Source organism: Microcaecilia unicolor, chromosome 3 (genome assembly GCF_901765095.1).
Source record: "Microcaecilia unicolor chromosome 3, aMicUni1.1, whole genome shotgun sequence".
Taxonomy (NCBI): domain Eukaryota; kingdom Metazoa; phylum Chordata; class Amphibia; order Gymnophiona; family Siphonopidae; genus Microcaecilia; species Microcaecilia unicolor.
In genome coordinates, this window is record NC_044033.1 from 321,796,644 (window position 1) to 321,813,126 (window position 16,483).

A 16,483-nucleotide genomic window follows, 5' to 3' on the forward strand; every position below is an offset into this window, starting at 1 on the left:
GCTACAGCTTGGTCCCCAGCCGGGGTCATGGCGGTAGCCGGGAACGGCCCTGGAAGCCGCGGATGTCGTCCATATACCAGGAAGAACGGGGACTGTCCTGAGGATGAGTGAGCACTTTGGTTATAGGCGAACTCGGCCCATGAAAGTAGAGAAGCCCAGTTATCTTGTCGTTGGTTGACAAAGGCTCTTAAGAATCCTTTCAGGGTTTGGTTTATCCTCTCAACCATGCCATTGGTTTGAGGATGGTAAGCGGATGAAAAATGGTTCTCCACTCCCAAGGCCTTGCACAACGTTCTCCAGAAGCGGGAGGTAAATTGGGGCCCTCGGTCACTGATGATCCGAGTGGGCAGTCCATGTAGTCGAAAGATGTGGTGAATGAACGCTTGAGCTAGAGCGGCGGCCGTCGGAATGTTTGTGAAGGGAACAAAGTGAGCCATTTTAGAGAACCGATCTATCACCACCCAGATCACCGTCTGACCCTGGGAACGCGGTAAGTCCGTGATAAAGTCCATGGATATCTCCGACCAGGGGCCGGTCGGTATGGGCAAAGGTTGTAGGTCTCCCACGGGGGGTCCTCCTACTGGCTTGGTTCGGGCACATACCGGGCACGAGGTAACAAACTGGAGGATATCTCGTCTCATCTGTGGCCATCGATACTGTCTCGTGATGAATCGGAGTGTCTTGTGGTACCCAAAGTGCCCGGCCCATCTAGACGAGTGTCCCCATTGCAGAACCCTCTTCCGATCCGCGGCCGCCACGAATTTCTGGACTTGGGCAACCTCCCCTGTGGCCGCACTGAGACAAGCGGGGTCTAACATAGGGTGAGTCTCCTTAGTCTCTTCTGGTACCTCAAAGGCCCGGGAGAGCGCATCTGCCGGGGTATTCTGGGAGGCCGCCCGGAACACTAGTTGAAAATGAAACCTAGCAAAGAATAATGACCACCGGGCCTGTCGGGGATTCAGCCGCTGGGCCTCTTGGAGGTATAGGAGGTTCTTATGATCCGTGATGACCGTGAACCGGTGTTCCGCTCCTTCCAGTAAGTGTCTCCACTCTTGCAGTGCTAGTTTCAGGGCCAAGAGTTCTCTATCCCCAACCGTATAATTCCGCTCGGCTGGAGAGAATTTACGTGAAAAGAAGGAGCACGGTTGACGCCGGCCTTCGGGGTTGATTTGAGAAATGACCGCCCCGGCCCCTAGAGCGGATGCGTCCACCTCTACCGTGAAGGGCTTCTCAGGGTCAGGTGTCAGCAGAATAGACGCGGACTCAAAAGCCTCTTTGACTTGATGGAAAGCCGCTTGCGCCTCTGGCGGCCAATCCCTGACCCTAGCGTTCTTATGGGTGAGCGCCGTCAGCGGGGTTGTCAACCTGGAATACTGGGGAATAAATTGGCGATAATAATTGGCGAAGCCCAAGAATCGTTGTAAGGCCTTCAGGCCCTTCGGTTGGGGCCACTCTCGAATGGCTTGGAGCTTGTCTGGTTCCATCTGTAACCCCCCTGGAAGCAGGATGTGCCCCAAAAATGGTAGGGATCGCTGATGGAAGGCGCACTTACTCAGCTTAGCAAATAGATGGGCTTGACGTAGGCGGTACAGCACCGCGCGTACATGGCCCGGATGCTCCCTGGGGTCCTTAGAGTAAACTAGGATGTCGTCCAGATATACAATCACCGTGGAATTGAGGAATTCTTCTAGTACACAATTGATAAGACGTTGAAACACCGCAGGGGCATTACAGAGACCAAATGGCATTACCCGATATTCAAAATGTCCCTCATGGGTATTGAAGGCCGTTTTCCATTCATCCCCTGACCGGATTCGTACTAGATTGTAGGCTCCCCGCAGATCTAGCTTCGTGAAGATCTGAGCTCCTTGCAGTCTGTCCAAGAGCTCGGGAATGAGTGGCAGCGGGAACCGATCCTTCACGGTGATGGCATTTAATCCCCGATAGTCAATGCAAGGTCTCAGGGTTCCATCCTTCTTGGCAACAAAAAAAAAAACCCCGCCCCGGCTGGGGATGTAGACGGCTGAATGAACCCTTTCCGTAGATTCTCATGGATATACTCTCGCATAGCCTTGACTTCTCCTCGGGACAGTTTGTACAGTCGGCCCCGTGGGGGTACCGTATCTGTCTTCAGATTAATAGCACAGTCAAAGGACCTATGCGGCGGTAATACCTCCGCCTCCTTGGGACTAAACACATCAGCAAAGTCTCTATAATCCATAGGCAGGGAGCCCAGTTCACTTGGTCCTTCCCCGGGCAACGTATTTAAAGCCGGACAGCTGCCAGCCCGACCTTTACAACAGGTCTCTTGACAGGAATGGCCCCAAGCTTGAATCTTTCCCCCGGTCCAGTCGATAACCGGGTTATGGTATCGTAGCCATGGCAATCCCAGAACCACCGGGTGGATGGTCCGGGATAACACTAAGAATTCGGCTTCCTCCCGATGGTCCTCCCCCACTTGCAGTCCCAATATAGGAGTAATCTCAGTGACCGGCTGGGGAAGGGTAGTTCCCTGGATGGAGGTTATCCGCAGCATTGGTCTCCGGGGGAGCGTGGGCCAGCCCATTTGCTGCAGCAGTTTGAGCCCAATAAAATTACCCCCAGACCCCGAGTCCACCAGGGCTCGGGTCTGAACCGTGGCCTCCTGCCACCGCAAGGTCACTGGTAGGATGAGCAAGGTGTCCTGTAGGGGAGCGGAGTGCCCCAAGAACCCTCCCCTCAGGGTGCCTTGGGGAGCGCATTTCCCGGCCGGATGGAACAAGTCCGGAGGAAATGCCCAGCCTGCCCACGATAGAAGCACAGTCCATTAGACTGTCGTTGCTGTCTTTCGGCGGGAGTCAACCGTTGCCGGCCCATTACCATGGGCTCCTCCCCGGGCTCCGTAGTGTCCCGGCTCGCCTGGCGAGAAGACGGCCCTTTGCTCGTCTTGGAGGCCCCTCGTACCCACTTCTGCCGCTCCATCCGGGCTCTGGCTCGCTCCTGGAATCGGGTGTCCACCCGGATACAGAGTGAGATGAGGGCATCCAAAGGTCCGGGAATCTCCCGTCCCGCTAATTCATCCTTGATTCGTTCTTGTAATCCTTCCATAAAAATGGCCATCAAGGACTCCGGATTCCAACGCAGCTCTGCGGCTAAGGTACGAAACCGGATGGCATAGTCGGCCACTGTACCCTCTCCCTGATGAATCCGGAGCAGCTCCGATGCCACGGAGGAGGGTCTTCCCGGAATGTCAAACACCATCCGGAACCGGCGCTGAAATTCGCTATAATCCTCCAAAATGGGATCATGTTGTTCGTCCAGAGGGACCACCCAGTCCCGGGCCTTTCCTTCACAAAGGCCCATAATGTAGCCTACCTTACTTTGATCCGAAGCAAAGGCCTCCGGTTGCATCCGGAAGGCCAGATTACACTGGTGGAGAAACCCTCGACAACCTGCCGGGTTCCCATCGTATCGTGCCGGCTCAGGGAACCGAGGTCCCACGCGGAACCCTCCCATACGGGGAGCTGCTGCGGCCCCTTGGACCGCAGCGGCCTGGTTCTGTACCTGAAGCGTGGAAAGTTGAGAACATACATTCTGGAGAGCCCCAGACAGGGCATTAAGCTGTTCCTGTTGCTGCTGGAGAACCTTGGCCAGGTCCCGTAGATCAGGTTGCGTCGGCGAGCTCATGGCTTCCGTTTTCTGTCGCGGCTCTGATGTCACTCTGGTGTAGGTGAGCTCTCGAGTTTTCCCGAGCTCCACTAGGCCCAGGAAATAACCGAGCACCCCGAATCTTCACCCGCGGCGACCGCTGTTCACCGAGGGTTGAGCCCTCAGCTGCGGGCGGCCAGCAGGACTGCTGGAACCACGGGGTGACGGCTGGCCTGGCCGGATGTGGGTACAGAGTCCTTGGTACCGTGGCTTAGCCGGGCGGCTAGCTGACAACTGGGACGTACGCTGACTTGGCAATTACTAGCAGGACGGCTAGCTGGCATGAGGAACAAACACAGTCTTGGAAATAGCTAGCGGACCGGCTAGCTGGCATGAGGAACAAACACAGTCTTGGAAATAGCTAGCAGACGGCTAGCTGGCATGGGGAACAACCACAGTCTTGGAAATAGCTAGCAGGACGGCTAGCTGGCATGGGGAACAAACACAGTCTTGGAAATAGCTAGCAGGACGGCTAGCTGGCATGAGGAACAAACACAGTCTTGGAAATAGCTAGCAGGACGGCTAGCTGGCACGAGGAACAAACACAGTCTTGGAAATAGCTAGCAGGACGGCTAGCTGGCACGAGGAACAAACACAGTCTTGGAAATAGCTAGCAGGACGGCTAGCTGGCATGAGGAACAAACACAGTCTTGGAAATAGCTAGCAGGACGGCTAGCTGGCATAAGGAACAAACACAGTCTTGGAAATAGCTAGCAGACGGCTAGCAGTCACGAGGAACGAACACAGACTTGGAAATCGCTTAGCTGGATGGCTTCAAACAAGAAAACGGAAGCACTGGGTCCCCTCCGTGCTTCCGTTTAAATCCCCCGCTCGTCCTGGCTGGAGAACAGCTGGGACCAATCCTCTCCGTCCCGGCCGGTAGCGGGGCCCGGATTGGTCCCTCCGTCCGATGGGCGGAGTTCCTATGAGGATGCGCCAATCCGGCGCGCGTGGGCGGAGCCTCCTCGCTGTTCCTGCTGCAGCGAGGGGAACGCCGACGCCGCCGACGCCATCTTGGCCGACGGATCTCCTTCTCCGAGGCCGGCGTTAGTTCTTCTGGATCGCCGGCCTCGGAGCCACTCGCAGTCGCGGCGATCCCCGTGGCAGCCCTCCCCCGTCGGCCCGCATTCCCCGGGCGCCCCAACCTCCCGCTCCGGCCCGCGGGGTGCCAGGTAAGGGCCCGGAACGGGACACTCGAGTAACGTTCAGCACTTGCATTAAAACATTTTGTGCTGAAGCTCAGTGCAACCCTGTATTCCACAGATGATTACATCCATCACTTGACAGCACTTAACCAGTGAAGTGTTTGCCTGAATGTGCAATGAAACCTAAAAACACACAATCTGTGCAGTAAGATTTAGGAAAGTTATTTATGTAAACAGAAATCCAAAGAGAGGATTTACCTCAAAGATTTCTTCTGAGACTTCTGGATAAGGTTATGACATATCAGCTGTATACGAGTCAACTATAGTGTACAGCATATAACCTCTCCAAATGATAGCCAGAAGATTGGCACCTGCAATGCTTCCACCTAGGAGGACTATGAAGAGAAATCTCTGTACCAGGAAAACTCTATGATATAATCTAACCAAGTGTCAGGTCACTGCTGCCTCTTCTCTCCAAGCTTTGTCAGACAAATACACACACCCCAAGATATCTGTATATACACATATACGCACACATCACACACGGCTCCATCAGAGACGGAACCTCTCCAGTAATTTTCCTACTTTTTATTGGCAGGTTATTCAATTGTTAATCCTGATGTTGTATTCAAGATTAAAAATGAAGATGAGAAATATTTCACTCAACAATCTGAGTGGGAGGGAAAAGAAAATCCAAATGACTCCAACAGTAAGTAAATGTTTCGGATTTAATGGGTTTGCATTTTTAGATCACAGGAGATGGTGTAAAACATCAAACATTTGGACACTTAGGACCTGAATGGCTGCCTGAGTCTGTAGCTCCGACGCGTCCCTGCCTCTTTAAGCAATATCAGCAACCATCCACCCCTGATTTGAAAAATCTTTTAATCGGGGCAATGTTTTTGACTTGTGAGGGCTTTTCTGGTCGTATGGAAGCTATGTCAACAGCTCGGAAGGAGAGCGAGTGCCAACCAGTAAGGCAAGCGGGCAAGGCCCTGCGGTGCCACGTGTTGTCGTTGGCTCGCACCTCGCACTCTGACTCCGCTATGTCCCTTATTGAGGCAGGTAAAGCTTCTTCTAAATGGGGTCTTTCAAAAGACATAACCAAATGCTTAACATAGATTCGGGAGGCGATCAAATCCTCCAAAGAAGAAATTCTAGAGCGCATGGATGTCCTGAGCGTTGATCTGCGAGAGTTGGGCGGGTGCGTGGAGGACTTGGAGGCACGTGCGGAGGAGCATGATGAGCAGGTGAGCGGGGCTGAATTATGATTATTTAAGCTTTTTGAGTATTATGAAGATCTGCAATACAAAGTGGACGACTTAGAAAAACCGAGGCCGCAGGAATAACCTCCGTTTTCGTGGGGTTCCTACTACTACTACTACTATTTAGCATTTCTATAGCGCTACAAGGCATACGCAGCGCTGTACAAACATAGAAGAAAGACAGTCCCTGCTCAAAGAGCTTACAAGGTTCCTGAGGTGGGGGACAAAGAAGATGTCACGATTGTTAAGATGCTCTGTGGAAAGTTGCTCGGGACTGAGGACATAGCTATTGAAAGGGCGCACAGAGCCCTAGGAAAGAGAGTTGATAACCGACCTCGGGACGTTGTCTGTTCTACTGCCTTTTCCATTAAAGAACAAGTGCTGCAGCGGGCCCACAAGTTTCCACTCATTGACTATAATGAGGCTCAAATTAAGGTAATCCAAGATTTATCTCTGCTTACACTGTCCCAATGACGTCCGATGAAACCTACGCTGGACATTTTAATAAAACATAAGATCCCCTACTGCTGCTTTATAGTGGGGGGGAAATTGCACTAGATTTGATTCCTCTCTGAGGTTTGGAAGATTCTGTACGCCGAGGGATTGACGACTACTGAGACTCCGCCCATAGACCTAGCCACCACAACTCGGGCTAAACTCCAAAAATGGAAACGTGTTCCCAGCAAATCCAAGACTGCCCCGGCAGACACCTGAATGGATTGCTTGGTCTGTTTGCAGTCATATTCAAGATGCTCTGTGGGACTTGCTGTTATGGCTATAATTAAGGTTATATACGATGTGTTCATGATGTGTACATCAGTTGGCTTGTCATTGAGAAAGGGTTGTATGAGGGGGTTTGGTATGACTGGGGTCTTGGGGCTGAGTGGAGTTTTTTTTTTGTGTGTGTGTCAGAATTGGTTAGTATTTGGGTGGTTGGGGTACATAAGTAATGCCATACTGGGAAAAGACCAAGGGTCCATCGAGCCCAGCATCCTGTCCACGACAGCGGCCAATCCAGGCCAAGGGCACCTGGCAAGCTTCCCAAACGTACAAACATTCTATACATGTTATTCCTGGATTTGTGGATTTTTCCCAAGTCCATTTAGTAGAGGTTTATGGACTTGTCCTTTAGGAAACCGTCCAACCCCTTTTTAAACTCTGCTAAGCTAACCGCCTTCACCACTTTCTCCGGCAACGAATTCCAGAGTTTAATTACACGTTGGTGAAGAAAATGTTTCTCCGATTTGTTTTAAATTGACTACACTGTAGTTTCATCGCATGCCCCATAGTCCTAGTATTTTTGGAAAGCGTGAACAGACGCTTCACATCCACCTGTTCCACTCCACTCATTATTTTATATACCTCTATCATGCCTGTGTGTAGGTGGGATCCGTGGGTAGGGGCGGCTTGGGTGGTGTTTCGGGTGTGGTGGGGTTCTTTTTCCTAGTTAGGGGACTTTGTCTGTCCCTGTCTAGTGGTGGGTGATGTGTGTGGGGTTGCTCTGGAGGGTGGTGGGGGGTGGATTAGGCAATCTTCATCGGGGTCTAGTGCCTTATTGTTACCTTTGTTTCATGATGATATAGGTTGGTACTATCTCGCTTAGCTATTATTCCGTACTCTTGTTTGTGTGGTGTTTTGCAGAAACGGGGGGGGGGGGGGGCATGGGGGGGGTTGTCATTTTTTTTCTCTCTCCCTCTCCTTCCAACATTTTCGAGGTTTTCAAGTTGTATCACAGTTAATAAGCTTCAGTGAGGAACTCTAAATGAGTGTGGATCTAAAGTTTTTGACATATAATGTCAAGGGTCTGAACTCTCCACAAAAGCGTCAAAAGTTCTTTAAGGAATTGCTGTTCCATAAACCTCAAATTACATTTCTACAGGAGACTCATTTAAAGAGGGAACATGAAAAATATTTGTTTCATCATCATTACCCATATGTCTATTGCGCTTCTGCTGCTGACGCGTCGAGGAAGCGGGGCGTTGCAATCTTGCTTCCTTCTTATTTGCAGGTTCAGGTGCTGAAAACTAAGCGTGACCCTGCTGGTAGATTTTTGCTTCTGCATGTATTATTGAATAATTTAGCTTTTACCTTGGTCGCTGTTTATGCGTCCAACGATTCTCAGGGGGAATTTTTCTCAGGCTTGGCAGGGTGGTTTAATCTGATCCCTATGGTAAACTGGTGTTAGGAGGCGACTTTAATTCATCTTTTGACCTAGCGTTGGATAGGTCTGGTGCCATGTCGGGAATTGATGTTAAAAATTCTAAAGCGTTGGTTGGTCTGGCTCGATCTTTAGCCATTTGCGATGCGTGGCGTCTACATCATCCAGAGGACAGGGGTTATTCTTTCTATTCCCATGCTCATGACTCATACTTCCGTATTGACCATTTGTTATTTGAAGTCTCGTTGATTCAGGGGAGTTGTCTCTCAGGTATTGGTTCCATTACCATTTCGGACCATGCTCTGACCTGGGTTCAGCTTTCATCCTTTTGTGAGGAAGATAAGGGCAGTAGGTGGACTTTGAACACCTCTTTGCTGAAGGAGGATAAGATCTTAGCTAACTATAGAACACTCTTGAGGGAATATCTTGATACTAATTTGAATTTGGGTCCCTCTCTGGGGATTGTTTGGGATGCTTTAAAGGCTGTAACAAGGGGGTTCTTTTTAAAACAGGCTAGCACTCGGGCTCGGGCCAGGCGAAAGGAAGTTGCTGACTGCATCTCACAATTGTCCCACTTGGAGGATCTCCATAAGTCCTCTTATTCGATCTCTACTCTAAGGCCAGATCCAAGCTCTCCGGTTAAAATTAGACAATATTTACTCAGACCAATTGCAATTTATCCGGGCTCAACAAAAACAGTTTCAGTATTTTCATCATAATAAGCCGGGGCGTTTATTGGCCCTTAAGTTGAGGCAGCAAAGATTTGATCATACTATTCTTCGCATTGGAGATGGTAAGAATAAAGTGCTGACTAGGACTTCTTCAATTCGTCAGCATTTCCAATCTTTTTACCAGTCCTTATAGTCGGCTGACTCTACGATTCACCCAGTCGCTATTGAGGCTTTTTTATCATCCCCTTACTTCCTTCCTTGACAGATCAGCAGCGGTGCCTGTGGTTGTCAAAGTCATTAAGGACCTGCCCACTGGGAAGGCCCCAGGTCTGGGTGGCTTACCGAACGATTTTTATAGGACTGTTGGTAGAGATTCTTAGTGGGGTTTGGGATGGGGAGGTGTTGCCTCCCTCTATGATGGAAGCTTGGATAGCAGTGATTCCAAAGCCAGGCAAGGATAAGGTGGACTGTGCCTCCTATCACCCTATTTCCATTCTTAATTCTGATGTTAAAATTATAGCTAAGGTCCTAGCGAATCGACTAACGAAAGTCCTTCCTGATCTAATCCATCCTGATCAAGTAGGGTTCGTTCCTCAAAGACAAGCTAAAGATAACGTTAGCCGTATGGTTAACTTGCTGCATGTGGCTAATAAGTTAAAAACTCCCTTGTCTTTTAGGATTAGATGCTGAAAAGGCATTTGACCGGGTTCATTGGCCTTTTATGATTAATGTTATGGAGCGATTGGGATTTGGGTCGGGCTTTAGGGGTTGGACCCAAGCTCTTTATTACTCTCCTAGCGCGTGTATGTGAATTAAAGGTGGTAATTCTGCTACTTTTCCTTTGTCTAGAGGAACCCGTCAAGGATGCCCTCTCTCACCAATGCTATTTGCCTTGGTTATGGAACCCCTGGCTATTGCAATTCGTTCTAAGCCTAATGTCTCGGGCATTAAGGTAGGTGGTCAGGAATATAAGTTGGCACTGTTTGCTGATGATATCTTGCTTACCTTAACCAAACCGTTACTCTCTTTGCCTAATTTAATCAAGCTTTAGCTGATTATTCTGCTGTTTCAGGGTTCAAGCTCAACATGACTAAATCGGAAGCTATGGCTGTTGGTATTTCTGGTCCGATTTTACAATCTATACAACAAGCCTTTTCTTTTCGTTGGGTGACCTGAAGTATCAAGTACTTGGGAATTTATCTTACCAAGAATTTTTTTTGATCTATTTTCAGCTAATTATCCTCCCCTCTTGCAGGAGCTATACAAAGATCTGGAGGGTTGGGGTTCCATTGAGCTCTCTTGGTTTGGACAGATTGCTACTCAGAAAATGAATGTGTTGCCGCATTTGATGTATCTCTTCCAGATTCTCTCTCTCGGTTTGTCTTGTTCCTTTCTCCCAGGTCTCCAAGACCGCCTTCTTCGCTTTATTTGGTCCAATAAACGTCCACATCTCTCTAGAATGTTGCTTTATCGGGATCAGAAAAAAGGTGGTCTGAGGGTTCCGAAAGTGTATTGGTATTATAAAGCTGCTCAGGCCCAGGCAGCGATTGAATGATTTCATGTTAGACCCCAGAAGCAGTGGATAGGGTTGGAGCAGGACTCTGCAAGATCTTGTCCTTTGTGTTCTTTAATGTGGCTTCCCCGGAAATATCGTGTATTGGGTAAGATGTTTGTTAAAAAACATAAACCTAAGGAGTATAAGGCAAGCGGTTACCTTAGCCTTGAGAGATTATTACACTATTAGTCTCTAGTGAACTTTGGACTTTGTATTGTTTTACATCTGCCTTTGTTATATCTCTCAAATTTTAATAAAGACTTCTACAAATTAAAAAAAATAAAACATTTGGACACTTAAATCAATTTCCTGTTTTAGTATTATCAGATACTTGGTGAATCCTTGTAAATGTGTTTTCTCATTGCAGGTCTTCCAGTTATAATGACTGTGTTCTCAACAAGTGTTAAACAAGAGGAAGATCTCCCCTTCATGGATCTTCCTGAATCAGAGATGTCTGAACAGAGTCATCCTTCTGTAACAAGTAAGTATAAAAATCCTCCTGCACATCTTTACTGAAGTCAGCTGGGACCATTCAGGAATTCAGTGCTGGTGGGATAAAAGGCTGTCACATCTCCTCTTCTCCTCCCACTGTCGATTTCCCAACTTAGGCAGATTAAACTATCTGTAAAGATGGAGGGGGCACGGATAGAGGTAGGTATCTCAGGGGTGGGATCAGATCTGCAAAACCCTTCAACCTAGAGTGTCTTGGGGTTGAGAAATCTGTACTGTTGAAAGGGCTGCTGGAGGTGGAGGGCTGTACTGTTGTGGAGGAACATGATTGACTGACATGGTGCAGTTTGACTTAGTCATGGACATTTTGTATTGCTGATAGATTAATGCACATCACAGTACATAATGCAGTTTATCGTAATGATGCCATTCCCAGTTCCAAAATGGCGGTCACAGCTTCCTCGGGCAGCCTCCTGCTCATGGCATTCCCAATTCCAAAATTGAGGCCGCAGCCTCACATCAGTCTCGACTGCCATTTTGTTGTGGTTATTTTGTAACTTTAAATTTATGAATTTTCAAGCAAAATAACTGACAGCATCTATTAACAGGAAAAAATTAAGAATAAGTATGCATTTTGTTACATAATGAACTGCCACTCCAGTAATTAAAAACTAAAAATAGACACTTTCCATCCCTTATCTCCCCCCTCCCCACTTCCACTCCTTTCCCCAAAACTCACAGAATGTTCTTCCAACTGGGGAAGTCTTCCCTACATTTCTTGATAAGATTTCGATTTATTATGTTTTAAGGCAGTCAGTCTATATCATTTGCATATAATACATAGTGTCTTTTTAACCATCTCTGTAGTTTGCATGTCCCGTGTGTGCCAACTTTAATCAATCAGCAGTTAGGCTGCTGTAAAAGGCAACAGCATTAATGTATCCATAGCTCCCGTTATCCCTTCCAGTCTCCCACTTAGTAAGGCATTTTCCATAGTACACAGTATGAGTCTCAAGTAACTGTTGTTCATATGCAAATACCTCCTTCCATAATTTCTGGACCTTAAGACAGTTGTTCCCAAACCTGGTCCTGTAGGCATCCCAGCCAGTCAGGTTTTCAGGATACCCAGTGCTTTTTTTGTGCCGGTACGCAACGGTACGGCGTACCGGCACCTTTTTCTCCTCCTCCCCTCCCCTCCCATTATTTCCAGCGATTCTCCGCCTCTTTCCTGCCCTCCCATCGACGTGCAGCGATTTTTCCGTCCCTCCCCTGCCCTCACCGCTCCCATTTCCAGCGATTCTTCGTCCCCCAGCCGTCCTCCTTCATTGCCTGCCAGCCAGCGTCGGAGTCAGAAGCGAACGGTGCAGGCAGCGATTGGCTGGCAGCGTCGTAGCTTCCCTCTGCAAGTCCCGCCTATGCGTAAACAGGAAGTTGTAGGCGGGACATGCAGAGGGAAGCTACGACGCTGCCAGCCAATCGCTGCCTGCACCGTTCGCTTCTGAGTCCGACGCTGGCTGGCAAGCAGTGAAGGAGGACGCTGAGGGAAGAAGAATCGCTGGATATGGGAGAGGTGAGGGCAGGGGAGGGACGGAAAAATCGCTGCACGTCGATGGGAGGGCAGGAAAGAGGCGGAGAATCGCTGGAAATAATGGGAGGGAAGGGCAGGGGAGAGAGAATTGCTGGACATGGGAAGGGAGGGAAGGGCAAGAGAGAGAGAATTGCTGGACATGGGATGGGCAGGGGAGAGAGAATTGCAGGGCATGGGATGGGGGGACGGTGTAAAAGCCAGATCTGTATCCGGTTTTTACACCGTCCCTGGGATGGGAGAGAAGGGCAGGGGAGAGAGAATTGCTGGACATGGGAAGGGAGGGAAGGGCAAGAGAGAGAGAATTGCTGGACATGGGATGGGAGGGAAGGGCAAGGGAGAGAGAATTGCTGGACATGGGAAGGGCAGGGGAGAGAGAATTGCTGGACATGGGAAGGGCAGGGGAGAGAGAATTGCAGGGCATGGGATGGGAGAGAAGGGCAGGGGAGAGAGAATTGCTGGACATGGGATGGGATGGGAGGGAAGGGCAAGGGATAGAGAATTGCTGGACATGGGAAGGGCAGGGGAGAGAGAATTGCTGGACATGATATGGGAGGGAAGGGCAGGGGAGAGAGAATTGCTGGACATGGGATGGGAGGGAAGGGCAAGAGAGAGAGAATTGCTGGACATGGGATGGGAGGGGAGAGAGAATTGCAGGACATGGGATGGGAGAGAAGGGCAGGGGAGAGAGAATTGCTGGACATGGGATGGGAGGGAAGGGCAAGGGATAGAGAATTGCTGGACATGGGAAGGGCAGGGGAGAGAGAATTGCTGGACATAATATGGGAGGGAAGGGCAGGGGAGAGAGAATTGCTGGACATGGGATGGGAGGGAAGGGCAAGAGAGAGAGAATTGCTGGACATGGGATGGGAGGGAAGGGCAGGGGAGAGAGAATTGCTGGACATGGGATGGGATGGGAGGGAAGGGAAGGGCAAGGGAGAGAGAATTGCTGGACATGGGAAGGGCAGGGGAGAGAGAATTGCTGGACATGGGATGGGAGGGAAGGGCAAGAGAGAGAATTGCTGGACATGGGATGGGAGGGAAGGGCAAGAGAGAGAGAATTGCTGGGCATGGGATGGGAGGGAAGGGCAAGGGAGAGAGAATTGCTGGACATGGGAAGGGCAGGGGAGAGAGAATTGCTGGACATGGGAAGGGCAGGGGAGAGAGAATTGCAGGGCATGGGATGGGAGAGAAGGGCAGGGGAGAGAGAATTGCTGGACATGGGATGGGATGGGAGGGAAGGGCAAGGGATAGAGAATTGCTGGACATGGGAAGGGCAGGGGAGAGAGAATTGCTGGACATGATATGGTCGGGAAGGGCAGGGGAGAGAGAATTGCTGGACATGGGATGGGAGGGAAGGGCAAGAGAGAGAATTGCTGGACATGGGAGGGAAGGGCAAGAGAGAGAGAATTGCTGGACATGGGATGGGAGGGGAGAGAGAATTGCTGGACATGGGATGGGAGGGAAGGGCAAGGGATAGAGAATTGCTGGACATGGGAAGGGCAGGGGAGAGAGAATTGCTGGACATGATATGGGAGGGAAGGGCAGGGGAGAGAGAATTGCTGGACATGGGATGGGAGGGAAGGGCAAGAGAGAGAGAATTGCTGGACATGGGATGGGAGGGAAGGGCAGGGGAGAGAGAATTGCTGGACATGGGATGGGAGGGAAGGGCAAGAGAGAGAGAATTGCTAGACATGGGATGGGAGGGAAGGGCAGGGGAGAGAGAATTGCTGGACATGGGATGGGAGGGAAGGGCAAGGGAGAGAGAATTGCTGGACATGGGAGGGAAGGGCAGGGGAGAGAGAATTGCTGGACATGGGAAGGGCAGGGGAGAGAGAATTGCTGGACATGGGATGGGAGGGAAGGGCAAGGGAGAGAGGATTGCTGGACATGGGAAGGGCAGGGGAGAGACAATTGCTGGACATGGGATGGGAGGGAAGGGCAAGAGAGAGAATTGCTAGACATGGGATGGGAGGGAAGGGCAGGGGAGAGAGAATTGCTGGACATGGGAAGGGCAGGGGAGAGAGAATTGCTGGATATGGGATGGGAGGGAAGGGCAAGGGAGAGAGAATTGCTGGACATGGGATGGGAGGGAAGGGCAGGGGAGAGAGAATTGCTGGACATGGGATGGGAGGGAAGGGCAAGAGAGAGAGAATTGCTAGACATGGGATGGGAGGGAAGGGCAGGGGAGAGAGAATTGCTGGACATGGGAAGGGCAGGGGAGAGAGAATTGCTGGATATGGGATGGGAGGGAAGGGCAAGGGAGAGAGAATTGCTGGACATGGGATGGGAGGGAAGGGCAGGGGAGAGAGAATTGCTGGACATGGGAAGGGCAGGGGAGAGAGAATTGCTGGACATGGGATGGGAGGGAAGGGCAAGGGAGAGAGGATTGCTGGACATGGGAAGGGCAGGGGAGAGACAATTGCTGGACATGGGATGGGAGGGAAGGGCAAGGGAGAGAGGATTGCTGGACATGGGAAGGGCAGGGGAGAGAGAATTGCTGGACATGGGATGGGAGGGAAGGGCAGGGGAGAGAGAATTGCTGGACATGGGATGGGAGGGAAGGGCAAGGGAGAGAGGATTGCTGGACATGGGAAGGGCAGGGGAGAGACAATTGCTGGACATGGGATGGGAGGGAAGGGCAAGGGAGAGAGGATTGCTGGACATGGGAAGGGCAGGGGAGAGAGAATTGCTGGACATGGGATGGGAGGGATGGGCAGGGGAGAGAGAATTGCTGGACATGGGATGGGAGGGAAGGGCAGGGGAGAGAGAATTGCTGGACATGGGAAGGGCAGGGAAGAGAGAATTGCTGGACATGGAGGGGAGAGAGGTGAATCGCTGGATGGGGAGGGGAGGACAGGGAAGAGAGAATTGCTGGACATGGAGGGGAGAGAGGAGAATCGCTGGACAGGGAGGGGAGGACAGGGAAGTGAGAATTGCTGGACATGGATGAGAGGGGAGAGAGGAGAAATGCTAGAAATGGATGGAGAGGAGAGCAGGAGATAGAGGAGAATTGCTGGACATGGATGGATGGAGGAGTTGGCTAGGAGAGAGGAGAAATGCTGACTTGGATGGAGGGGAGGAGAGAGGAGAAGTGCTGGACATGAATGGAGGGGAGGAAAGAAAAAAGAAGATGCACATGGATGGAGATGAGGGAAAGGGAAGAGGAGAAAAACTGCACATGGATGGAGAAAATAGGCAAAAGCTGGATCCATGTTATACCTCCTCCAGTCAATTCCATGGAGGAGGACCCAGCTTTTACTTATGGATGCAGGGCAACAAAAGAAGAAGAAAGGAAGAAAGTAAAGAAATAAATGGAAAGGAAGCCCTGGAAATGGAGTTAAGAGAACAGATAGCAGCAGAATCAGAGCCTGGGACCAATATGGATAGAAAAACAAAGTCACCAGACAACAAAGGTAGAAAAAATCATTTTATTTTCATTTTAGTGTTTGGAATTTGTGTTATTTTGCACTGGGTATACTGGAGCTGTAACAGCTTACAGAAATTATTTATAATGAAAAAAAAATCAAATTATTTTTTCTCCTATACTAGTATAATATTTTCAATGATGTCTGTTTATATGCACCATGGCTGGTACAAGGGGTGTGACTATTGTGGGTGTGGCTATAATAGGGGCGGTGCCATGTGTGATGACCCCGCCCACAATGAGTACCGGCACCTTTTTTTCTACAAAAAAAGCACTGAGGATACCCATAATGAATATTCATGAGAGAGATTTGCATGTACTGCCTCCACTGCATGCAAATCTATCTCATGAATATTCATTGTGGATATACTGAAAACCTGACTGGCTGGGATGCTTCCCGGACCAGGTTTGGGAATCACTGCCTTAGGACATTCCCACCCGATGGAGAGGGTGTGGCTGGAGGGGAACTATACTCAACATAAACCATTCCCTTTCCTCATAATGACCTGTAATGTCATCTCACCAGTACCTTAAGACCGT

The 16,483-nt window shown here is 50.1% G+C and overlaps 2 protein-coding genes across 2 annotated transcripts in view; both read left to right on the forward strand.

Annotated features, from left to right (window-relative positions):
- Positions 1 to 16,483, forward strand: part of LOC115466832 (gastrula zinc finger protein XlCGF26.1-like) — a 230,390-nt gene that overhangs the window by 37,922 nt on the left and 175,985 nt on the right. The gene's annotated exons all lie outside the window — the stretch shown is intronic.
- The window catches only part of LOC115466831 (E3 SUMO-protein ligase KIAA1586-like), a 42,585-nt gene continuing 31,610 nt past the window's right edge, over positions 5,509 to 16,483 (forward strand). Inside the window, exons 1-2 of the mRNA XM_030198377.1 lie at positions 5,509 to 5,541; positions 10,849 to 10,962. Of these exons, the coding sequence (XP_030054237.1) occupies positions 10,863 to 10,962 (100 nt within the window). The 5' untranslated portion in view covers positions 5,509 to 5,541; positions 10,849 to 10,862. The remainder of the gene's footprint in view (positions 5,542 to 10,848; positions 10,963 to 16,483) is intronic.